This window comes from Enhydra lutris, unplaced genomic scaffold, assembly GCF_002288905.1.
Source record: "Enhydra lutris kenyoni isolate GAN:26980312 unplaced genomic scaffold, ASM228890v2 scaffoldscaffold12, whole genome shotgun sequence".
NCBI lineage: Eukaryota > Metazoa > Chordata > Mammalia > Carnivora > Mustelidae > Enhydra > Enhydra lutris.
The window spans coordinates 51623811-51651125 of record NW_019154096.1 but is presented as its reverse complement, the minus strand read 5'-3'; the positions used below and the strand labels follow the sequence as shown (position 1 = coordinate 51651125).

Genomic DNA, 27315 nt, shown 5'->3' with positions numbered 1-27315 from the left:
GCCCCATCTTGTTGGTGGGGGCCAAGAATGTCAAGAGTCCTTTAGGGCAGGACATAATGAAAAATTGTATTACCTGAAATTCTAATAGCTTCATCTTAGAAATCCCTTTCCTATTTTTAATTCTAAGGAGAGCCACTTTTGAAAACTGTGTCAACTCTTTTAGGCCATTTAGGCAACAGTTTCCCAAGTTAAGTGGTCTAGAAATTTTTTTAACCATTCCCCATAACCTGAAAAGGAGTACCCACTAAGAATCTAAATCCATTATTATGCTTAATGGTGAAATGTTAAAAGTATTCCCTTTAAAATCAAGATGAAGCTGCTCACAGGTCACCTTTGTACTGGAGGTTCTAGCTGACACATTAATGTCAAGAACTGTGAAGGTCTGTGGTTTTAGCCTACTTGCAAGCTAAGAAGGTAGCCTTCTAGAGTTTCATGGCTGCTGGTAGGAGATGTGACATCAGAAACAAAGGAGTTTATTTTTTTGTAGCAATAGCAATAGACAGAATATCAGCAAATTTTTGCACTGTTTTCCTGAGTCTCAATTCCCAAAAGACAAGAAGAAGAATGCTAACTGATACTTAAACATGCAGTGGGTTATATAACAAGAGGGGAACCCAAAGATTAGGGAACCTGAATCTTTTATGATGAGAAGTAAATAGGCCTTCCCTTTCTTCTGGAAGGAGATGCTATCTTTATTATATTGGACACTATGCATGCCTGCCCTTTGCAGGGACTATCTTTGTCTTCTAAGACTGTTCATATACAAACATCTTTGAAAAGATAATCTGGAACAAAGGCAGGCAATGTCTCTGATTGTAAGATAAGCATAAATGTAGGAAACCAGTTTCTTCCAATACATAAGAAGAGTAAATTTAAGAAAGTTTTGGTAACTTTGTATGGTGACAGACAGTAATTAGACTTAAACCATGTTGATCACTTTGCAGTGTACACAAATGTTGAATCATAATGGTGTATACCTGAAACTAATATAATGTATGTCAATTATACTTCAACAAAATAGTAAATAATTAAAATATATAAGAATTAAGAATGTGATTATTTACATAGTGAATTCATGAATATCTAGTTACAAATGGCTACACAATGATAAGAGAGTTTGCCAAGATTGCTGGATTCAAAATATGTGTAGCAAAACAAGTTACATTTTTATAAACTAGGGACAAAAATTTAGAACATATTGTAAAACTGGTATCATTTATAAAATTAGCAAAAACCACAGAACCTTTGAATAAATCAAGAAACATTACACCACATTTTAATAGAGGACATTGTAAAACTTTATTGAAAAACATAAAAGAAGACCTCATGGAGATGCATAATGTCATGGTTAAGAATGCTAAATATCTTGAAATTGTCTCCAAATTAATTTATAATTTCAGCGCATTTCAAATTGTTATAGGCCATGTGTGCATGTGTGTGTGTGTGTCTAACTTAACAGGTTGGTCATCTCCACAGATGCAGAAAAAGCATCTGAAAAAATTTAACATCCATTCATGATAAAAGCTCTGGGAAAAGTAGGAAGAGTAAGGAACTTCCCTAACCACATAAAAAGAATCTATAAAAATGCATAGTAACATTATTCTAAATGATGAAAAACTGAATACTAGCTATCTAAGATTGAGAAGGCAGGATGTTCACTTTCACCACTCTTATTCTACATCATCCTTGAAGTCCTAGCCAGTTTAATGAAGCAAGAAAAAGAAATGAAAAGCATACAGTTTAGTAAAGTAAGCATAAAACTGTATCTCTTTGTTAACATGATAATATACATTAGAAAATTCCAAAGGCTCTAGAAAAGTTTCTAGAACTAATTATGTTTACCAAGCTTCAGGATACCATGTTAATATAAAAAAATGAATTGTATTTCTATAGATGCACTTACAGTGAACATTGGAATTGGAGATTTATAAAAAGTAGCACCAAAATTATAAATTTTTAATAGCACAAGTAATTATAAATATAACAAAATGTATGCACAGTATTTATGCTGAAAACTACTGAACAATGGTAAAAGAAATCAAATAAATGAAGAGAGAGATATGTAATATAAGTTTATGGACTAGAAGACTCAATATTGTTGATATCAGTTCTCCCTAATATGTTATCTATAGATTCAATTCAATCCTATTCAGAATCAGGAAACTTTTCTGTAGATGTGTGTCTATTTTCTATAGATGTCCATGTTTATTAAAATATGTGAATATGTATGCACACACACACACACACACACACACAGGAACTAGAATAGGCAGAACAATTCTGAAAAAGAGGGACAAATTTGGAAGACTCACATGGCCTGATTTCAATAATTACTATAAAGCTCAGTAATCAAGAAAGTATGGTATTGGTAAAGGAGAAACATGTAGAACAGAGGAACAGAATAGGGAACTTAGAAATAGGTGCACACAAATATTGTCAGCTGAGTTTTGACAAAGATGCAAGGGCAATTTAATGAATATGGAAGTCTTTTCAAAAAATGGTGTTGGAGTGATTGGAAATTCCTATGTTTAAAGATGAACATTGATACATATTTCACACTCTACAAAAATTAACTCAAAATTGATCATCTTTACTTAAATATGAGCCATGGAACTTACAAAACTTCTACAAGAAAACATAGGAGAAATTTGTATGGCCTTAAAATTGGCAAAAAATTTTTAGGAATAATATCAAAAGTATGGTCCATAAAAGAAAAAAAATTGATAAATTTGAATTATCAAAATTGGTATCTTTTGCTTGGTGGGTGAAAGACCTATAAAGAGAATGAAAAAGTGAAGCCATAGACTGGGAAATTTAAAATTTTTAAATTTTAAAATTACAAATCTGATAAAGGAATTGCAGTTAGAACTTTAAAAAATCTTAAGTCAGAAACTGCAATTTGAAAATGGGCAAAAGATATGAACAGACACTTTACCAAAGAAGAAATTTGGATGGAAAATAAGTATATGAAAATATATTCAATATCATTGTCATTTGGGAATGAAAATTAAAACTACAATGAGTTGTAAATACAAATCAATTAGAATATCAAACAGACAGACAAAACTGACAATACCAGGTGCTGATGAATGTGTGGAGCAGCTAGAACTCTCACTCATTGCCGTTGAGAATTCAAATTTGTATAACACTCTGGGAAAGAGTTTGGCTATCTCTTACTAAGCCAAATATAAACTTATCATATGATCCAAAGTCTTGCTGCTGGAAGTTTACCCAAATCAATTGAAAATTTATGTTCACAGAAAAACCTGAATATGAATGTTCATAGAAACCTTATTCAAAAAACTGGAATGACCCAGATTTCCTTCAGTGGATGAATGGGTAAACAAATTGTGGTGCATCAATCCAATAGAATAATATTCAGCAATAAAAAGGAATGAACTATTAATGTACAACAGCATGAATGAATTCTAAATTCATTTTGCTAAGTGGTTGAAGCTATAATACAAAGGCTACATGATGTATGATTCCATTGATAGGACATTCTGAAAAAGACAAAGTTATAGGGACAGAAACCCTGAACCAAAAAATAACAGATCATTATTTGCCAGGGTGAGAATGGAGTGAGACATTGATAAGGAATGGGTAGTATGAGGGGATTTCTTGAGTGATCAAATTTTGTATGCAAATGTGCTAGTGGATATTCAATTCTGTGCAGTTATCAAAACTCACATAACCTGTCATACCATAAAGTGAATTCTACTGTCTTCAAATTTAAAGAAATCAACCAGGATGTTGGGGAAACAATGATGGAATTGAGATTTACAAATGAGTCTAACTATTACAATGAAAGAGGACGACACTGAAGGCTTAGAGAAGAAAAGAGATGACCTAAGAAGCTTTATTTGGACTGGGTTCTGTAAGGCTAATGAAAAAAGAACTCAAAAATAAAAACCACTGTACTTGATAAATTTGTTTCTCATAGGGGTATGGATTAGCAATTCTGAAACTGCATGTATACTACTGTTGAACAAATAAGTAAATATATTGTAGTTTAGGAAAAGCAGGTGTCTTACTGTAAGAGAAAGAAATTACAAATAAGCAAATGGGAATGCTAGAATAAACCCTTTGGTACTGGATTGGAATTGGAGACATCAATATGAACTAATGTTTTTTTTCCCTTTTTTTCGATTTTTAAAGATTTTATTTATTTATTTGACAGAGATCACAAGTAGGCAGAGAGGCAGGCAGAGAGAGAGAGGGGGAAGAAGACTCCGTGCTGAGTAGAGATCCCAATGTGGGATGTGATCCCAGGACCCTGAGATCATGACCTGAGCCGAAGGCAGAGGCTTAACCCATTGAGCCACCCAGGTGCCCTGAACTACTGTGGTTTTTTCCCCTTTTAATAGGTAGATAGATACAATAAATGTAGATTTACCCATGTACACCAGTTAGTATATACATACACATTTCCTAGCCTTATCTACTAAGAGGGTCTAGAAGTAGCGACACCCCAGTAACAGTGAGCACATGTTGTGCCCAGATCTTGGTTTTTAAATATCATTCTCAAACAAAAGGAAACAGGGCTCCTTGGCAAAGTATATGGCCCCAAGATTGGGGTAAGGAAAATACAAGATGTTCCTGGAACATTTGTGGTGTTAGAAAATAAGGAAGTTCTTTAAAAAAATGATGTGAGTATGTCAAAAGGACACAAAAGCTGACCTGGAAGAGTTCCAAATAGCTAAAGCCAGAACGATTTGTGCAACAAAATAGATAAATATGATGACTTAAAATAAATACTTGTAAGTCCATACTAATATAAACAGTGGTTGAACAAATAAGTGGAAAAGGGCCACTTAATTTCTTCGAGAATTAATAAATGTAGAAGGAATGAGGAAAATAGAAAATCACTACTGGAATACCAGGGGAATAATTGCTGTAGGCAAGATCCACTAATGAAAGCTGAAATTAGTGGGTAGAAGTATACAGGAAAGCACAGTATTATGTAGCTTCAAAATTTCTCCTACAAAATATTCATTAATTACAAAGACAAAAATAGTAACTTATCGGTGAAGAAACCTATCAGACCACCTTAACCAAGCTCTCTGGTATCCTTGCCCCAAATCTATAACTTACTCCAGCTATGAAAAAACGTCATCCAGTGCAAACTGAAAGACAGTTTATTTGAACCTGATGAGTACTCTTGAAAAATGACAGTCATGAAGGACAAGGAAAGACAGAACTGTTAGAGTTCAGAGGAGATTAAGGAGATTTGGAAACTAATGCAATGTGGGTTTTTAAATCAGGTTCTGGAATCCCAAAGAATACCAATAAACTGGTGAAATATAATAAAGTCTGTAGTGTAATTGTATTTGTAGCAGTGTTGGTTTCTTAGTTTTGATAATTGTCCCTTGGTTGTAAAAATGTAAACTAGTATTTTTTATTTATGTAAGAAAAGCATACATACAAACACATACATACATACATACATATGGCTATGTAAGTGTATTACTTGCAGGGTTTAGGATGGTGGTCATCTTTGTGAAGGTGGAGAGAGGAAGGAGAATGTTATTGCAGACAAGCAAGGGGCTTCAAACACTCTGAACTATTTTCTTTAAACTGATCTGAAGCAAGTATGATAAAATGTCCTGCAAGGATAGAGCTGAGTGAGGGTGCATGGGTATGGGTGGGTATTCTTTGTACATTTCTCTTTTCCAAACATTTTATAATTTTATAATTAAAACAAAGTGGCAATGAAGGGTTTTTTGTTTTTTTTTGTTTGTTTGGTTTGTTTGTTTTTGAGATGGGGAGAGGGGCAGAGGTAGAGGGAGAAAAACAACTTTTTATCTCTACCTCACAGCCCTTGGGAACCACCAGTCTGCTTTTTGTGTATATAAATTTGACCACCCAAGGTACCTCATACAAATGGAATTTTTCAATATTTCTCTTTTTAAAAATTTTTCTCTTTTTATGACTGGCTTCTTCCACTTATACTTCAGGTTTATCCATGTTATAGCATATGTCAGAATTTCCTTCCTTTTAAGGCTGACCAATATTGCTCAATATGTGTATACCACATTTCATTTATCTGTCTGTTGAAGGACTCTTGGGCTACTTTTACCTTTTGGTTATTATGAATAATGCTGCTATGAACATGGGTGTATTATTTTTGTTACTTTTTAATGGCCTTTTGAGCTATAATCTGCATGTACTGAAGTTCACCTATTATAAGTATATTGTTATTTCTATGAAATGTATAGAGTTGTACACCCATCATCACAATCCAATATTAGAACATTCCATGCCTGTTTGCAGTCAATCCTTGCTCCCACATCAGCCTTAGGAAACCAATAGTTTTCTCTTTCAATTTGATTTGCCTTTTCTAGAAGTTTTACATAAATGAAATCATACAAAACGTAACATTTTTGTGTCTGGGTTTGTTTGTTTTTTTCCCACTTACTTTATGTTGTTGAGATTTTCCAGGTCTAGTATTTATCAATAGTTTGTTTTTATTGCTGATTAGTATTTGACTGTATCGATCTGCCACATTTTGTTTATCAGTTTACCAGTATATGGATGTTTGGGTTGTTTCTAGTTTTGACTGTTGTGGAGAATGCCACCGTAAGTATTCATGTACAAGTCTTTGTGTGAGGATACGCTTTTATTTGTTTTGGATAGATTTCTAGGGGTGGATTTGTTGGATTATACAGTAAGTTTATGTTTATCTTTTAAGAAAATGCTGAAGTGTTTTCTGAAGTGCTGTACCATTTTACATCCTCACTAGCAATGTATGAGGGCTCCTGTTTCTTTACATACTTGTTAACACTTGGTATTTTTAGTCTTTTGGATTATAGCCCTTCTAAGGGTAGCACTTCATTGTGATTTTGGTTTGCATTTCTTAATGATTAATGAATGATTTGAGCATCTTTTCATGTTCTTATTAGTCATTTGTATATCATTTTTGGTGAAATGTCTGTTCATATATTTTCCCCACGTTTAAAATGGGGTTGTTAGTCTTTTTATTAAGTTGTAAATATTTCCTATATCTATTTTATCATATAGGTGATTTTCAAATATTTTCTTTCAGTTTTTGTTTTAGCTTTTTATTTTCTTAATGGTATTTTTTTTCCACTGTGAATTGTACTATAGGTGTTATAAACTAAGAAATCTTTACCTAACTTAAGGAAACAAAGCCATTCTCCTATTATTCTAGAAAATTTATAGCTGTAGTTCTTCTATTTAGGTCTGTGATCCATTTTGAGTTAATTTTTGTGTGTGTGTATGATGAGAGGTAAATGTCTAACTTCTTTTTAAACTCTATTTTGAAATAATTTTAGACTGCTAAAAACTTACAAAAATAGTAGAGGAAGTTAAACTATAGACTTCCTTTGTGTTTTTTTTTTAATGATTTTATTTATTTATTTGAGAGAGAGAGAGAGAGAGAGAGAGAGACAGAGCATGAGAGGAGAGAGAGATCAGCGGGAGAAGCAGACTCCCCGCCGAGCAGGGAGTCCGATGTGGGACTCGATCCCAGGACTCCAGGATCATGACCCGAGCCGAAGGCAGTTGCTTAACCAACTGAGCCACTCAGTTGTGTTTTATCAGTTTTTAAGTATAGTTATTTCTTCTCTGTGTGCGTAATTCTATGAAGTTTTTCTGTGTATATGAATTTGTGTAACCAATATAACAGTCAGAATACAGAATTTTACCATCCAAAAGCAACAACCTTGTGCTACCTATTTGTAATCTCTTCCCTATCACTATAATTTCGTCTTTTTGAAATTGTTGTATAAATGGAATCATACACTATATAACCATTTGAGATTACCTTTCCTCCCTGATTTTTGGTAATTTGTGTCCTCTTTGCCATTATCTCAAAACTTTTCAATTTTGTTGATCTTTTCAAAGGAACAATATTTTGTTTCATTGATTTTCTGTTGTTCTTCCGTTTTTTTTTTTTTTATTTCAGAATAGAAATCAAGAGAAGTGTCTTTTTTCTTTCTGCTTGCTTTGTGTTGTTTTCTTATTTTTCTGGTTTCTAAGTGGAAACTTAGATTATTGATTTGAGATCTTTCTTCTTTTCTAGTATATGTGTATAATGCTGTAGTTTTCTAAGTAGTATTTAGGCTCTGTGCCATACATTTTGATATGTGTTCCCATTTTCATTTAGTTCAAAATATTTTCTAATTTCCCTTGTGATTTCTTTGACCCCTAAACTATTTAGAAGTGTGTTGTTTAACTAAATATTAATATTTGGGGATTTTCTAGAGGTCTTTCTGTTATGGGTGCCTAATTTAATTCCAGTATTGTCAGAACACATGCCTTGTATGACTTCAGTCCTTTTAAATTTATGAGACTTATGGCCTAGCATAAGACTATTATGGTTATGTTTCATGTGTGATTAGAAAAATATGTATATTCTGCTTTTATTTAGTATGTCCTATAAATGTCAGTAAGGTATATTGTCCTTAAGTGATTTTCTATCTTGTTCCATCAACTATAGAGTAGGGTATTAAAATCTTGAACTATAATTGTTAAATTCTCCTTTCAATTTAGTCTCAGATTTTGTTTCGTGTATTTTGGAACTCTCTTATTAAGTGCATAGACATTTATAGTTGTTGTATCTTCCTGATACATTGACCCTTTTATCACCGTGATCTGTCCCTGTTTGTCTCTAGTAATATTTACTGTCTTCAAAACAATTTTATCTTGTACAGCAAAGGAAATCATCAATGGAATGAAAAGACAACCTACTGAATGAAAGAAAATATTTGCAATTGTATCTGATAAGGGTTAACATCCAAAATATAGAAAAAACTCTTATAATTCAGTAGCAAACAATTCAATTAAAAAGGAGCAGAAAGTCTAGATATTTTTCCAAAGAAGGCATCCAGATGACTAATGGGTGCATGAAAAGCTGTTCAGCACTAATCATCAGGGAAATGCAAATCAAAACTACAATGAAATATCTCATTCTCACACCTGTTTGAATGGCTATAATCAAAAAGATAAGAAATAACAAGTGATGATGAGGATGTGGAGAAAAGAGAACCTTTATACACTGTGGGTGGGAATGTAAATTGGTGCAGCTACTATAGAAAGCAGTATGGAGGTTTGTCAAAAAATTAAAAACAGAACTATATATGATCTAGCAATTCCACTTATGGGTATTTATTTGAAGAAAATGAAAACCCTAACTCAAAAGAAAAAAATGTATGCAGCCCCATGTTCATTGCAGTGTTATTTTTAATAGCCAAGAGATATGGAAACAACCTAAGTATCCATCAATGGATGAATGGATAAAAAAATTGTGAAACACACACACACAAACATACACACATACACAATGTCGAATAAAAAAAGAATGAAATTTTGCCATCTGTGATGACATGCATGGATCTTGAGGTCATCACCTTAAGTGAAATAACGTCAGACAGAGAAAGACAGATACCATACAATCTCTCTTATATGTAGAATCTGAAACAAAAAAAAAAAACCATGCAAACTCATGAAGAGCAGATTGGTGGTTGCCAGAGGCAGGAAGTGGGGGTGGGGTAAAATGGGTGAAAGGGATAAAAAGTTACAAGTGTACAATTATAAAATGAATAATTCATGGAGATGTAATATACAGCATGGTGTCTATAGTTAAATATAATACTGTACTTGATATTTGAAAGTTGCTAAAAGAGTAAATCTTAAAAGTTCTCATTATAAGAAAAAAATGTGACTGTGTATGATGATGGATGTTAACTAGACTTATTGTGGTGATTGTTTAACAACATACACAAATACTGAATCATGTTTTATGCCTGAAACTAATATAATGTTATATGTCAATTACACTTAAAAAAGAAGCAATTACACAAAGCTTAAGAAAAAGAAATTTAAGTGGGCTTTCTTACCCTACTCTTAGGGAGTGTTGGCTAGAAGGACTTACCTATTGTGTTATGTAGTTTGAAGGAAGGGGAAAAGCTGAGTAGGGCAACCTATAGTCAAATTCAGCAGTGTGTAAATCTGAGCCATAGATTTTTTTGCCTAAAGGGAAGGAGGGAAGAATCAAGTTTTTACCCTTTCAATACAGAATGGAGAGCAATTGTTGATAGAAGGAAAATCTTTTTCCTTCTTCCCCTCTCCAGAAAAAAACTTGATTAATAACAACATAATGGGTACCACTCCAAATCTCTGTAATTTTTTTTGTCATGAATTTAATCATTTCAGCACCCTTATGGTTATTGTTTGCACGATGTATCTTTTCACATTCTTTTATTTTCATTTGTCTTTAAATCTAAAATGTGTCTCTTCAATAGCATATATTTGGATCTTGCTTCTTTAAAGACAATAAGACCATCAATAGCATTTGATTGGAGTGTTTGGTCCATTTACATTTAATGCAGCTATTGGTATAGCTGAATTTATGTCTGCCATTTTGATATGTACTATATTTCTTATGTTTATTGTTTTATTTCTGTTAAGCCAGTTTTCTAGATTTTTAAAAAAATTTTTAAATAATTGCTTTGTTGGTTTTTACACTGTTATTTTTAGTTATTTTCTTAGTGGTTGCTTCAGGAATTACACTGTGCATCTTAGTTTATAACAGTCAAATTCAAGTTAATACCTAATTTTGATAAATTAAAGCAACTTCACATCAATTCACTTTATTTTCCTATTCCTCCTATAATGTCAATTTTTTACATACTACATCTACATATGTTATAACTACAACATAATTAGCTTCTGTATATAATCTTATGTTTTTTAAGGAAACTAAGAGTCTAGAAATTCTATTACATTTACCTACATATATATCATTTCTAATGTATTTTAGTTCTTTCCATGTATTTGAGTTATCTGGTATCATTTCCTTCCAACCTGAAAGACTTCTTTAATATTTCTCATATTAAAGATTTGCTTGCAAATTCAGTGTTTTTTATATGGAAGTGTCTATTTTGCTTTCATTTTTTTCAATGACAGTATTGCTGGATATAGAATTCTTGGCTATAAGAATTTTTAAAATATTTTATTTATTTATTAGAGAGAGAGAGGGACCATGTGCTTGCTCATGAGAGCACAAGCAGGGGAAGGGACAGAGGGAGAGAGACTAGCAGACTCTCTGGTGAGCTCAGTCCCAGGCCCCTAGGATCATGACCTGAATCAAAAGCAGACACTTTACCAACTGTGAGCCACCCAGGTGTCCCAGAATTTTTTTCTTTCAGCACTTTGAATATGTTGTTCCACTGCTTTCTGGCTCCCATTGTTTCAGATTAGAAGTCAGCCATTAATTGTATTTTTGATTCCCTTTTTGAGATAAGTTTTTTCCTTTCTGTTTTTAAGAATTTCTTTTTATCTTGGGATTTGAAGAGTTGTGCTATGATGTTCTAGGTGTAGAATTCTTTGTAATGGTTGTTTTTGTTGTACTTCTTGGAAATTTAAAATTATTTTTTGAAATAATTTTCTGTCCTTCTCTTTCCTCTTTGCTGGGTTGCTTCATTTTACTCTGTAATTTCTGAGGTTTTGCTCATTTTTCCTTGATCTTTTTCTGTTTTTCATGTTAGGTCATTTTAATTAATCTGTCTTCACATACTGATTCTTTCTCTTGCCCTCTCAGTTCTGCTGTTAGGCCCATCTAGTGCATTTTTCATTTCAGCTATTGTACTTTTCAACCCTAGAATATCCATTGGTTCCTCTTAAGTTGTTTTAATTAAAAGATTTTTTTTAAAGATTGTATTTATTTGTCAGAAAGCAGGAGACAGAGAGAGCGCATAAGCAGGGGGAGATGCAGGCGGAGGGAGAAGCAGGCTCCCCGCTGAGCAAGGAGCCCTATGTGGGATTCCATCCCAGGATCCTGGGATCATGACCTGAGCAGAAGGCAGCTGCTTAACTGACTGAGCCACCCAGGTGTCCCTGTTCCTCTTTTTTTAAGTAAAATTTCTATTTGTTTCATTCCCCAGTTCTTTGAGTCATTACTAGGTTTTTCTTTAATTATTTAAACAAGGCTTCTTTTAATTTTTAAAAATATTTATAATCTATTCTTTTTTTTTAAAGATTATTTATTTATTTATTAATATGACATAGAGGAGGGAGCCCGACATTGGGCTCGATCCCAGGGTCCTGAGATCATGACCTGAGCTGAAGGCAGCCACCCAACTGGCTGAACCACCCAGGCACCCCATTCTTTGACGTCTTTGCATGCTGGGCCAATACAGAATTAGCTCTAATTGACCGCCTTTTTTTTTTTTTTTTTTTTTGAGTTTGAGTTTGAATCATACTTTCCTGTTTTTTTCATGACTCATAATTTTTTGTTGGAAACTGGACATTTTAGATATATCATAGCCAATCTGTAATTTTTTCCCCTGAGAATTGTTGTTTTGCCTTTTTTTTTTTTTAAGATTTTATTTGTTTATTTGACAGACAGAGATCACAAATAGGCAGAGAGGTAGGCAGAGAGAGAGGAGGAAGCAGGCTCCCCGTGGAGCAGAAAGCCTGATGTGGGGCTCAATCCCAGGACCCCAGAATCATGACCCGAGCTGAAGGCAGAGGCCTCAACCCACTGAGCCATCCAGGCGCCCCTTGTTTTGCCTTTTTAAAAATAAATTATTTGGACTTAATTTTTTTATCCTGTGCCACCACTGATGTTTTTTCTGTTCTTAAAATTACTATTAATTATTTTTTTTAGCTTGGCTTCCTAGGGTTCACCTCTGAGTCTTAACAGCTTAATGATCACCCAGTGATTGTTCAGTAGCTGTGTTTCAGACACTTTGAATCACTAATCCCTAAGGCTTTCTGCTGATGGATTTCTGTGGGGATTGGTAAAAATGTTCAGTTTTATGATAATTTTTAAGTCTGCCTAACCATTTACTTTCCTCCCAACCTCTTGAGTTTGTGTATGGTTTCCCAGTTAACCAGTTTTGTGTGGAAAATCCTATGCTGAATATCCCCTGTATGTGCGCCCAGCCTCCCAGTCAGCCAGAGATGCATGGCAAAGTTATATAGCTCATTTTTATGTCTTTCAAAGTTCTAGGATCTCTCTATTAAAATTTTTGTCTGGTCTGCTAGTCTGTCACTCACACCAACCAAAACTACAACCTTAGGCTAATACAGCTGTGGGTTACTAATTGATTAAAGAATGGAGAAGGATGTATCACAGAAAGAAGCAAGAACAAAAATACAAACATGATCATACTAACATGTCCACAAGTCCTCATAGGCAATAACTTGATGTTAGGGTATCAGTTTTGGTTCAGGATGCTTTCTCCCTTGTTGCCTCCCTCAAGGTATATGTTGGGTTTTTGGCATCCTTGAACAATATCAGAATAAAGACCATGGGGCAGATGAGGAGATGACGTATGGATAGCTTGTCCTTTGGAACTACTTTGATCGCATAGCAATAAAAGATAACAGCGAGAAGGAGAAAGCTAGTAGGAGGAGGATAGAGGTTTAGAGGTCATTCAAGTCCATCAACTTTTCCCATTTGGTAGAACAGGAAAAAGCCAAGGAACAAGGATGTTAAGTTTATTTTTTTTAATTTTTTTTAAAATTTCTTTTCAGTGTAACAGTATTCATTGTTTTTGCACCGCACCGTGCTCCATGCAATCCATGCCCTCTCTAATACCCACCACCTGGTTTCCCCAACAGGATGTTAAATTTTTAGTCTATAGTTTCATGGTTAATTGGTAAAGTAGTTGTAATTCATACCTAAATCTCCTGGCTATGAATCCTTGTTTTTTCTATCATGTCTGACAAAAGCATAAGTTTTTGTCGAGCCATAAAATTTTTGAGATAAAAATGAGCTAAAGGTATATAATACCCTCCAGTAACAACTTCCCAATATAAATATAATTACTATTCACACCCTTTAAAACAACCAGCACTTGTTGAATGTCCAATATGTCCCTGTAACTGTCTGTGTAAGCTCATTACAGATAATGCTATTAATACTCTCATTTTGAAAAATTAGGAAAGGAGAGATTTAATGATTTGTCTAAGAGTCTCAGGAAGTAAGTGATAGGCTGGGATCTAAACTTGTATATGTTTGAATTCAAAGCATCTGCCTTTAATATCTGTTATATTGCCTCATATATTGTTGGTGAAAGTAATTTAACCCTGTACTTGGCAGGCTTTAATGACTATACTGAAATCATTTTATTGTGCCCATGTCACTTAGTCTTTGCTTGAATATCTCCAGGGATGGGAAACTCACCCCATTTTCAAGTAGCTCCTTTTCTTATATGACCACTTCTGTTGTTAGAGTTCTCTCTTGTGAAACTAAATAGTATTTCTTTTGGTTACTCCTGTAATGTTTGGCTTTCTGTATTTATACAGAATAAGTCAGTTTTCTCTTCTGTATGAAGCAAGTCATCTTTAATGTTTTCTTTGCCAGGTTCAACACTGTTTTTTCAGCTATTTTTAAAAAAATAAAATTATTTCCCATGTTGGCACTTTTCTTTGTGTGGGCTCTAGATTATCCTGAGAAACTATTACAGGTAGAAAACATACAATACTAAAAATAGAGTATTATAATAATAAAAATAGTAATAGCTTCTTTTAATAGAATTTTTATTATGTGGCACATATAGTGTTAAATCTTGACTCTTGACAATAACAGAATTAAGAAATAGGCTTACCAGAGGCATTGTCTGTCACTTCTGCAGCTAGTAAGTAACCTCCATGCTAGAATTTGAACCAAGGTCTGCTTTAACTCCAACTCTTAACTGTGCTGCCCTTTGCTGGCATGGAATTCAGGGTGACTATGTTACTTCCTATATTCTGGGTGTTCTCATTTTATTAATTTAGTCTAAGAATTATGTTAATCTTTTTGGCAGCCATATCATATTTGGCAGCATATTACTGGCTTACATGAAGTTTGCATTCAACTAAAACCTATAAAACTTAGTAAGATCTTATATATTTGAGCTTCTGTCTGGTCTGGCCTTACCCTCTTATGTAATTAATTTTCAGTATAGATGCAAGACTTTGTGTTCATGTCTATGTCTTGGAGATTTCAGCTTCGGTTTCTAGGTTGTCAAGATAATTTTGAATTTTTAATCTGCCATCTATAATATTAACTCTTCCTCCAGATATATATGACCACATACATCTTTGGTAAGTACCTTTTTTTGTGTGTTTATCTAGTCTTTGATCCAATTTCAAACAGATCAAGGTTGAATAAAGAATCTGTAAGGCGTATCTATTTTTTCCCCAAACATTGTTGTTGTGTACATTTCTAAAGTCTCAGACATATGTTTGGCCATGCCCATGGTTTTCTTTTCTTCCTCTTATTTAGATAATATGGTCACTTCATTTTAAGGTTCTGGTTGGAATGATATTGAGGCTATCAGTTATAATATTTGCTTTCTCTGCCTTCTGAGCAAGACATTTATTACATAGGAAATAGAGAGTTTGGTTGGTGTTCTACTTTTGTGTCAGACTCCTGTTAGAAGATATCTGAATAATTTAAACTCCTCTTCACTCTATATAGTATGTTTTGGTACAAGTTTTGTGATGTTTTCTGGGCAAGTATCATACATACTTCTTTTCTAGATAGACCATCTGTGGTATGCTGCTATAATAGTATAATTAGGTTTTTCTCTTTAGTTCCTCACTTTTATTATTTACCATACTTTATTGTTACGTTCATGAGTTTCTATGTAGAAGTAACTTTTGGAAAGATCACTGGATTAGCTTTGAAAATTTCTGGATTTGGGGACTGACCATGCACTATAAACTTGAGCAAGTCACTTAAGCTTTGTGGACCTCAGTTTCTTCAGATATACAATAGGAACAGTAATATTATTCTTTATCATTTAGGATTATAAAAACAGGTCAGGATTTTGAAAATAAGAAACTGATATCTCACATAACAAGATATCAACAGATGGGCAGTATAGGACAAGTAGGGTAGCTATGGGAGCTCCGTAAAAACATTAGGGACTTAGGCTCTTTCAGTCTTTGATTTCATCATCCTTAGTGTGTAGTCCTTTGCCCTCTGGCTTCTTGAGTCATTGCCACAAAATGACTTCTTTAAGTCTGGGCTTCATGTCTATGTTTTAGACATAAGGAATAGAGAAAGGCTAACTGGTTAAAGGAAAAATATCCTGGTTTTCTCTTAGTGTGGTTTTGTCACTAAGGTTAAGTACACCCTAAGTATGTCTGTCTGTAGCTCATTGGCCAGAACTATATTACATGGTCACCCCTTGCTTCAGGGAAAGCTGGGAAATTGTTTATTTTCGTGTTTTCATCTCTGTAGCAGAGGAAAGCAAAGGAGAGGGGATTGTGTGTAGGGTTTGGGTCAGCTAGTCAACAATATCTGCCACATTCATAGGATTATTGGAAGGATTCAGTTATATGGTGTAATAAGTTTTCCTCATGTTTTCTACGATGGTCTAGAAATTGGCATTAATAGGTTTAGGAATAAATACTCCGTTGTTTCCAACCAGCTCCTCTGTTTTCAACCAAGATTAAGTAAGAACCATTCCCACATCTGACTAATCTTTATGTGACACACATCCTAACCCTCATTGTCCTGGGTTTGTATTTATAGCTGGGCTTCTCTATTAGGACTATGTTGATGGGTTTGAAGAGTACAACAATGTCCCGTCTTTTATGTCACATATCCTATTTTCTCTTTGAGCATTGCTGAAAGAACCAAATCTTTCTTATTGGTACAATCAACATGGGTATTACTTTATCCCTTCCAAAGCCATTGGTTTCATAATAATAATAATAATAATAATTATTATTATTATTATTATTTTTTAGCATTTTCTCTTAAAGCCCTTCAATTTGCTACACAAAACTTGAAAGTTTCTAGACTGTCATCCAGATTGCTGTTGATAAACATTAATTGTTTCAATGATAGTCAACTGAATTATATTTTAATTTATACAAGTAAACAACTTTAGGGCATTAAAGCTCCCTGTTAATCGGGAAATATTTTAGGACAATGTTTGTTTTTGCAGAGACTGTTTTCTGGATGATACTTCTGCTTTGAGTGAAAATCATACTGAGGTATAAAAAGCAGCCTGTTACTAATGGGAAAATAATTGGGAAGGAGGTAGAACTGTAAAATGACTCACCCTGTTGCTTTCTTCAGTGCCTACAAATACTTACAGATTTAAAGAGTTATTTATGAGTCAGAATGCAGCCAGAGGCACATGAAAGGTAGCAGGAGAAATCCTGAGCAGCTCTCTCACAGAATAACAGCCCTAATTTGGACTGAATGGGCTAGCTGGGAGGTAAATTTGAAAACAGGCCACATATCCTGAATATACACGCAGGAGCTACCACCTGGTCCTACAGCATGAGATAGATGAAATATCATAATCACTGGTGTTCAGACAAAGTTGTATTATTTTTTTTTTCCATGGAGAATGGTAAAAGTTCAGAAAAGGCCCTAGGAAGTGCCCAAGTCCTAGAGGTGAGCTGAGAGTAGAACAGAGGAGTGAGAATCTTAAATGATTACAGTGAGGTAATAAAATGGAAACTGCCAAAGAATTTGGAAATGGTCAGAGAAACTTGCAGAATGTATTATGAAGTTGGAGGCTCTTCAGGTTTCTTTACTTACAAATCTTTTCATTCTGATGAAATACTGATAGGTTATAAATTCTGTCATTTTGGGTGAAAGAAGACTTTGATTTGTATATAGTTTTCCAGTTTTTTTGTTTTGTTTTTGCTGGTTGCATTTATTATTATTATTATTATTATTTTGTAGACATTGTTCGAAGTGATGTTGCCCTGGATAAACAGAAAGGCTGCAAGATTGCTCAGCACCCTGATGTTATGCTGGAGCTCCAACGGGAGAAGGCAGCTCAGATGCACCTTGTTCTTCTAAAGGAGCAATTCTCTAATACTTACAGTAATCTCATATTAACAGGTAAGGTTATTGGAGTCATCTGGAATCTTAGAGCATTATAGATTGTTGGCTTCCATTAGTTAACAACTTGATGCCTGGGAGATATTAAAGTGGGCTGTGGATGAGCCCACATCTGTCTGTCTCCACCCACTATATCCCTTTTTAAATTGTGATGACTTTTGTCTTCCTATAAAAAATATTTCTTGTAGTTTACAGATGTATTTGGCTTAAGGTTATAGGCAACTCAGCATGTGTGTTCTCCAAAGACAGAACCAATGAAAACCTAATGAATCCTTGTAAAAATACGACTTTTTAGATGTGTGCCAATAGATTTGAAAGAATTACTAAATTTGGTGTCAAGAAGCAGCTATTTTCCTCTTTCTGTGTATGCCCTTTCCATGAACCCAGGGAACATAAAGATAAAATGTAAAAGAGATAATGATCCACAGGCTGAGCTGAGAATGTTCTATTCCTGGTGGAGTTTGAAAATATCTGGAGAATTTGATTTTCTTTTTAAGAACAAAGAGGCTATGAGACAGCCATACTCCCTTACATCCTTGGTTCAAGGAGGGAAGTGAATTTGTGTGAGAGCTCAGAGGAGAAGCAACTTTTTGCAGGGCTGCCTGCAAACTTGGCTGGTAAAGAGCATGTGAGTTGCATGCTTTTTTCAAGTTTTGGAAAAGATTTTAACAACGACTCTGAAGTGAGAATCATGGAGGACTTAAGATGGATTAAGAAAAGCTAAGTTACCTTCGTTTTCTTGAGGGCATGTAAGACATACCTGCATATATTGATCTAAATAAAGTTTAACAAATCAAAAGTGTCTCTTTCCCCTTGTTTATGAATTTTTAAAAAATAAAGAGATGGAATGTCTGATAGGCTATGAACATCTCACACTTACTTTTGTAAACTCCAAGTTAGGACAATTTTTAATTTTTTTATAGGCTTCCTGGCATTTCACCAGGAATTGCTGTGGCAACCAAATTGTTTTGCTTTAGAAAAAGCACAAGTCTCTTCCAGCTTTTCATCTTATACCTGGTGGAAAATCCAACAGCATGAGATGAAAGCCAGATTTAAATGTGGCTTTGGTGAGCAGAGAAGAGGATTATGGATTTCATAAGTATAGGCCTTGTTTTTTTTTTGCTGTTTGATAGATCATTAAGAGGGAAAACTCAAGTGATTTATGGCCAATGCATTACTTCCCTAAGTTGGTTAGTGTAACTGTTTAAGTTTAGATGCTTGGGAAGAACATAGATTTTTTAAATCCAAATTTTTTTATTCTATCTCAGGCATACAAATGTACATGTATTTAGTATTTTCTAATTCAGTTATTAGAAATGAAATATTTTTATCCTGTTCTTGTTTTAATTTTAGGTCCTTACTAAAGAGGTCAGACCCCATGTTCTTTAATGTGGCATAGAAAGGGCTTAAGGTAATTCTAACGTTAAACTGTGGATCCAGAGTGTGGCTTGAAGGCGTATTATCTTTGAAATCACAAGTGTTCTATTGAGTTCAATGGAATCTTTTCTAATTCTCAGTAACATAATCCCTTTGGATGTTTATTCGCAGTTCAAACTGTTGGAATCAACATTGTCAACTTTTACCCTGACAACTTGCTTACTTTCCACTAAATAAACTTACCCCAGAGAAGAGCCTCTTTCCTGCTCTCACTTCTCCTAAGCTGCTTCAAAGAGTCCTCAGGCATTTTCCACATTTTTCACCCAAATGCGTGTACAGAGGTGGTACCTGGCTACAGACAGAGCATTTGGTATGCCCCAATTTGTTTACATGAAAGTTCAAAAGGTTTTGGTTCCAGGTGTTGGGAAGAGATGCAGTCACTTCAATTTAGCACCAATGGTAACTATTTTAATGTCCTTTAACTAAGTCTTTGATTTTACACAGTGTGGTTTCCTAATTGTTATGAAGTTTAATCCTTGATTTCTTGTATAAATTTTGAGAACATGGTCTCCAGACAGCTAAACATAATATTTAAACATAACTAAACTAACTTTTGTAAATATTTCCCTTTTCAGTGATGAATGTATATTGGTAAGGAGGGTGAGGTTGAAGGGGCAGAGACCTCTCAAGTGAAGTGACTTTCTTTACCAACATGTTCAGAACACCTACTCTAGGATTTCTGCTTGGTGATGTTCCACTTATTTTGTGTAACTCTGGCATAATATTTGAAATGTCTGCAGTGCAAGTATTTATGTGGGACAAGATGAAGAAACTGGGCCTCCCAAAGTCTCAGAAAGAGCTCATTTTCTTCACGCTTCTGCCCTCCTCTCAACCCTTCTCTTCAATTATTTACAGAATTTCATGTATATGGGTAGCAGGGTATCTTTATTGTTTCCTGGTCAGTTGTGGTATATTCTTTATTTTAAAATTGGATAACTAAGATCATAGTATGGGAAAAAACAAAGTCAGCATAGTAGAAAATTGATAAAGTGAAATGTCAGAGAGTTAAAGCATATTAAAAATGATGGTTGTTGCCCTCCACCTCACTAGCAAGCTCTTGTTCTTAGATGTTCCATCTTTGGCTGATGTTACCATCAGTGTTGAGGTGAGAGGCATGCCTTCATACTCTGCATTCCAGCCCATGAGCTCTCTTAAACAGCTACCCCTCAGACACAAGCAAATGTTATTCTAGCTTTGAAGGTCTTCTGACTATTCAGTAAAGGAGAACAACTCTGCAGTCCTTGTGACAGCCAGTTAACAGAAACTAATAACAATTCTTTAATATGTATGTCTTATTCAAGTATTACTCCTTATATCATAGTTTTGGAAAAGTGGATTGTATTTTTGCCTGATATTAAGCATAATGTTTTCATGTGAATGATTTACATAGCAATGGAAATAATATTAGCCTTACCTAATCTAGAGGGTTTTTGAAATAAACTCCAAGGTTTTGGGAAGGTGATGGAGTAATATCAATAGAACATCAGTGATTGCATTATTTTAAAAGGTGACAAGTAACATGCTGCACTTTTTACACTGACTTAAAAAGCATGGGTGTATGCTTGTCCTGTAGCTTCCAGTTTGTCCTGGAGCTTTTAAGAAAAGACAGAGATTGTTCTGCCATTTCTTTGTGTTCTCATGATTCTTAATGTAATAATGTTCTGTATATTTGTTGGGAATGTTCTGCTGTGTATATGATGAATGAATTCACTTGGGATAATTTGACAGCTAAGTAATAACTTTTATAGGTTCAGATTCAGTTACTCATTTCCCCTTATCCTTGCCCCACTCCCATACTTCTTGAGGTGTAAATTCAGCTTTTGTGGTAGATTCCTATAATTAAATGAAAAAGTTAGCTTTAAAGGGCAATGTATTTTCTAGGATTTTGTTTAGAACATAAGCTTCTGGAGGGCAAGGAATGTCATATTTGTACATTATTCTTCATAGTATAGGGAGCATAGTGAATGATCTTGAAATGAGGTCAAATTTAAACAAAATTTATTTAGGCTGTCAAGTCATAGCCAGCCCTCTATAAGAGGCAGCCTCAAAGGAAACCATTATAAATGGATGGCATTACCTAAGATGCTTTCTAGTGAGGACTCTTCTCATGTTAATGGTGCCACTTTTTGTTTTGTACCTCCTTTTTCAGTCTTATGTTCCAAAGTGGACTGGGATCCTGATGGTCAGCTTTACTGTGTTACTGTGCAAATGAATTGAGCAGAAGAAGCTCATTCTTCCCTGTTGTGGCCCATTCTTCTAATTTTAGTTGAGCAGAGGGTTCAAAGAAATGGAACAAGAACTGTTCTTTCATTTCCCATAAATCATAATGCTCAGAGGACTATTTCCAGGTCTTTTAAAATATTTGGATTACATTCTATGGATTAAATATAATATAACTTTATTTATTTTCCCATCAATGTACAATAATTAAATAATTAAATACATGTTGGCACACTTCCTTCTGTAGAGTAGATTTCTCAAAGTGGGATGTCTGGGTCAAAAACTTTGTATTTTTAAATTTCATAAAATCAGTTTTTTGTGGTATAATTTATAAGAAAAAATAAATTTTGACAAATGTTATATATCATAGAGTCAAATAGCCACCACCATCATCAAGATACAGATTTCCCTCATCCTAGAAGTTCTCTCATCTCCCTTTATAATCCCCTTTCCCTCCCTCTAGTCCTTAATTGTATATGATCTGATACTTGTTTCTAAATGTCATATAAATGGAATGATGAAGTGATTGGGTGTCTCATTTCTTTCACTTAGCATAATTCTTTTTGAGATTCATTCACTTGTTGCATATATCAATATTTCATTCCTTTTTATTGTTGAGTAATATTTCATGTTGTGAACATGCTACAATTTATCCATTCCTCTGTTGGTTTGTTTCCAGTTTTTGGTGATGATGAATAAAGCCACTCACTATAAACATTTGCTTTCAGCTCTTTGTGTTGACATATTTTTCCTTTTTTGGGAGGGTAGTATGGTACCTAGGAGTGGGGATGCTTGATTTCATGTTGTCTCTTTGACTTAAATGAAGCTGTCAGATTGTTTTCCAAAGTGGCTGATACTATCTTGTATTCCAACAGTATGTGAGAGTTCTACTTCATCCACATTTTTGCCAACAATTAGTATTGTCTGTCATTTAAATTAGCCAGTGAATATATAGTAGTATCTTATGACTTTAATTTGCAACTTACCTTATGACTAATAGTTTTGACCATCTTTTAGTGGTTATTTGCCATCTATATATCTTCTTTGGTAAAGTGTCTGTTTAAGTCTTTTCCCTATTAAAAAAATAATGACTTTGTTTTCTTACTATTGAGTTTTGAGAGTTCTGTATATATATATATATATATATATATATATATATATATATATATATATTTTATTTTTTATATTTTTTTTTATCTATTTTTTTTTCAATTTTTTTTTTTTGTTATTTTTTTTTTCCTTTTTTTTTTTTTTTTTTAGAGGGGTGAGGGGCAAAGGGAGACGGAGAAAGGGAATTTTTTTGTGGGGGGAATGGGGAAGAGGGGAGGAGAGGGGAGGAAAGGAGGGAGAGAGAGAATCTTAAGCAGCAGGCTCCATGACCAGTGCAGAGCCCAGTGTCAGACTCGATCTCACAGCCTTGAGATCATGACCTGGGCCAAAATCAGAAGTTGGATGCCTAACCAACTGAGCCACCCAGACACTCCTATCTTTTTTTTTTTTTTGTTTTTTAAGATTTTATTTATTTATTTGAGAGAGAGAGAGACAGAGATAGCAAGAGAGAGCATGATCAGGGAGGACAGGGAGAAGAAGGCTCCCCATAGATCAGGGAGCTTGTTATGAGACTCCATCCCAGGACCCAGGGATCATGACCTGAGTTGAAGGTAGATGCTTAACTGACTGAACCACCCAGGCACCCTGTCTTTTTATTTTCTTAACAGTTTCTTTCAGAGAGCAGAGTCTTAATTTTGATGAAGTACAACTTTTGAATTTTTTTTTTTTTTGGTTTGCATTTAAAATTGTAATGCACCTTGCCAGATAATTTTTAGAAAAAATTTTGGCAATTCCTATTCCCACTAGCAATGTATTGAGAGTAGTTATTTCCTAGCATTCTCATTAGCAATGGGTATCAGTGTTCTTTTCAATCTTTCTCAGCCGAAGAGGTGAGAAATAGCTTATTGTTGGAATTTTCTGGTGATAGCCAGAGAAAGTATATTTTCACATACTTATTGTTGATTTGCATTTTGTTTTGTGAGTTACCTATACATATTCTTTGTCCCTTTTTTTTTTAGATTGGTGTTTATCAGTTTGTAATTCTTTGTGAATTAGGAATGTTAATCCTTTGTCATATGTATTGCAAACCATTTTTTCCTGGCTATCATTAGTCTTTTTACTCTTCTTAATTTAGAGCTTTAATCTCTTATTATAACTGGAGTGTATGTTTATATTAGTGTGATGGAAGTATATGACATTATTTTCTTCGAAGCTATGAATGAACTGTTTTTAAAATAAAACATTCTTTTAGCACTAAATTGAAACATCATATATGTTATATATTATACTCCCACATACACATGTACCTCTTTCTGAACTGTATTTTCTGTCATTTTTCTATTCTTTATTTCTGTGCCAATGCTATACTGTTTTGATATCTGGTAAAGTTTATTAACCACTCTCTCATTTTTTTCTCCAAGGTTTTCATAGCTATTCTCATATAATTACTTTTTAAAATGAATTTTGAAATTCTTCCAGTTCAAGAATACTGGTCACTGGATTCTGATTGGAATTATATTCAATTTATATCTTGATATGGAGGGGACTGATATTTTTCTTTTCTTTTTTTTTGATATTTTTCTGATATGAAGTCTTCCACTTAAGAATTTGGTTACATCTCTTTACTTGTTCAGTTTTTGTTTTATGTCATTTGAAAATATTTCATAAATTTTTTTCCTGTACCTTTTTTGTTTAACTTATTCTTTATTATTTTTACCTTTGCTAATGTTGAGAGTGAATGGCTTTCCAGGGTAAGAAAGAAGCTGTTGATCAAAGATAAAGGTAGATTTTGGTCTCTTTTCTAAATTTTTACCAAGTATTTTCCGTTTAATTTCTTAAAACCTCACGAACAATATTGAAAAATAGTGGTAACAGTTGCTTTTTACTTTGATGAAATGACTTCATTATTTCATATGCATAAACATCAGAATATTTATCCACTAAAACTAATACTTTAAAGTAAAAATACATTGTTTTCAAAATGAGAGCAACTTTTAATAAAACTAATGATTATAGTAGAGAAAAATACTTTTATTAATATCCTTTTAGACATCTCTATCCATACACACATATACATAAGTTATAAACCTATAAGGAAACACATACCAGTTTATACAAACCATGTAATATAATACATGCCTGCTTTCTTGTAACATTCTTTCTCTTAATATTTTGTGAACATCTTTCTATATTAAAGGATATAGACTTATATTTTTCTTAATGGCTACATTAGAAGTATGTTTTATGGATATATTGTAATTAGTTAACCAATCTTTTATTGATAGACATCATGGTTGTCTTTAATTTTTCATGATTTCAGACAGTGCTATGATGAACGTCATTGCATATGTATCTTTGTACACTTCCTAGAAGTGTGAGTGTTATATCAAAGGAATGAACTTTTAAAGTTTTGATACATTTAGAAGTGGACTTTTTAAAAAAAAATTGTAAATGGATTTTAGGAAGTTGATGTCAATTTATACTTATACCAACAATGCATAAGAGTAAATGAATTTATTTTGTTTTTTGTTAATGCCAATTATTTTCTATCTTTTTATATGTGTTAGTGTAATAGATTATAATTGATATGGCATTGTTTCTAATTATAGTTCATTGATTGCTAATGAGGTTAACCATCATTTTTATTTCTTCCATGAATTGTCTATTTCTTTAGCCAGCTTTATTGGGTTATTGGCCACTTTCTTATTGAATTATAAGATCCTTTTTACCTATCAGTGATGGTAATTCTTTGTCATGTATATTGCAAAAAATGTATTCTTGAGCTTTTAAAATTTGTTTTTGTTGAGTACATAGTTTAGTAATCTTTAAATTTTATTTTTCTTTTCTGTATCTCCATTCCTCTGTGCTCACTCCTGGCAGGCTAGCAGTTTGGCTATCGTCTTATTACCCTTGGTGTTCCTAGCTCAGAGCCAGGTTTTATCATGGTTTGTAGTTCTGCTCTGTGGTGATATTTGGGGTCTTGTACATCCAGCCTCTGGGCCACAGGGCCTGCCTGAATTCTAGGTGTTTTGCAGCCCCTCTTACCGTTTCTCCCTGACCACTCCCCATCAACTCTTGTCTTTGGGTAGCAGGTTACAGTGTTTTTTTTTGTTTAGTTTTGCTTTTCCACTTAGTGAGTCGGGCTCTGGTCTTCATCTCTCCCAGGGCACTTTTTATCTGCATTGTCTCTAAGCAGTCAAACTACTGTGACATCACTGTGACAGTGATGAGGTTGGCAGTTTTGGAGCAGAGACTACTTTAGATATGGCAGTCAGGGAAGGCCTCTCTTAGCTGAGACTTTCCTGCTGTGTAATCATTTATTAATATGTTCTAAGCATCAGTGTCCCCATTGTTAATAGTTTGGCAGTAATATATGCATTACTTTTCTTTTTGGAGTTACTTTTGGGAATCATCATCTCGGAGTGTGTTAAAACTAGAGAAATAGTGTTGTGATCTGTGTTTGAATAATAAGATAATGAGTGTGAAAATACTTTAATATAAATGAATCTGCTTCGTGTCTTTATTAATTAAGGAATCACAATGGTCTCTTTGTGTAGAAATACACAAGTGGTTGGGCAGTTTTTAATTCTACCTTGTTATGTTCATTCAGCATGTGAGCCTTTGGAATCGGTCTGAATTTGACTCTAGAGCAGCTACTTACCAACTTTCTTTCTTTTTTTTTCTTTAATTTAAATTTTTTATTTTTTTTAATTTCTTTTCAGTGTACCAGAATTCATTGTTTATGCACCACACCCAGTGCTCCATGCAATTCGTGCCCTCCATAATACCCACCACCAGGCTCACCCAGCTTCCCACCCCCCGCCCCTTCAAAACCCTCGGATTGTTTTTCAGAGTCCATAGTCTCTCATGGTTCATCTCCCCTTCCAGTTTCCCTCAACTCCCTTCTCCTCTCCATCTCCCCATGTCCTCCGTGTTATTTCTTATGCTCCACAAATAAGTGAAACCATATGATAATTGACTCTCTCTGCTTGACTTATTTCATTCAGCATAATCTCTTCTAGTCCCATCCATGTTGATAAAAAAATTGGTTATTCATCCTTTCTGATGGAGGCATAATACTCCATAATGTATATGGACCACATCTTCCTTATCCATTTGTCTGTTGAAGGGCATCTTGGTTCTTTCCACAGTTTGGTGACTGTGGCCATTGCCACTATAAACATTGGGGTACAGATGGCCCTTCTTTTCACTACATCTGTATCTTTGGGGTAAATACCCAGTAGTGCAATAGCAGGGTCATAGGGAATCTCTATTTTTAATTTCTTAAGGAATCTACACACTGTTTTCCAAAGTGGCTGCACCAACTTGCATTCCCACCAACAATGTTAGAGGGTTCCCCTTTCTCCACATCCTCTCCAACACATGTTGTTTACTATCTTGTTAAATTTGGCCATTCTAACTGGTATAAGGTGGTATCTCAATGTGGTTTTGATTTGAATCTCCCTGATGGCTAGTGACGATGAACATTTTTTCATGTGTGTGATAGCCATTTGTATGTCTTCATTGGAGAAGTGTCTGTTCATGTTTTCTGTCCATTTTTTGACATAATTATCTGTTTTGTGTGTGTTGAGTTTGAGAAGTTCTTTATAGATCCTGGATATCAGCCTTTTGTCTGTACTGTCATTTGCAAATATCTTCTCCCATTCCGTGGGTTGCCTCTTTGTTTTGTTGACTGTTTCCTTTGCTGTGCAGAAGCTTTTGATCTTGGTGAAGTCCCAGAAATTCATTTTCGCTTTTGTTTCCTTTGCCTTTGGAGACAT

At 34.1% G+C, this 27315-nt stretch overlaps 1 protein-coding gene across 3 annotated transcripts in view; it reads left to right on the top strand.

Moving 5' to 3' along the window:
- LOC111145067 (heparanase 2 (inactive)) overlaps positions 1-27315 on the top strand; it is a 667951-nt gene that overhangs the window by 52182 nt on the left and 588454 nt on the right. For 2 of the 3 annotated variants that reach the window (XM_022499682.1, XM_022499681.1), the window contains exon 3: positions 17666-17827. The exons of the other annotated variant lie outside the window; for it this stretch is intronic. In XM_022499682.1, the coding sequence (XP_022355390.1) occupies positions 17666-17827 (162 nt within the window). The remainder of the gene's footprint in view (positions 1-17665; positions 17828-27315) is intronic. 3 annotated transcript variants of the gene reach the window in all.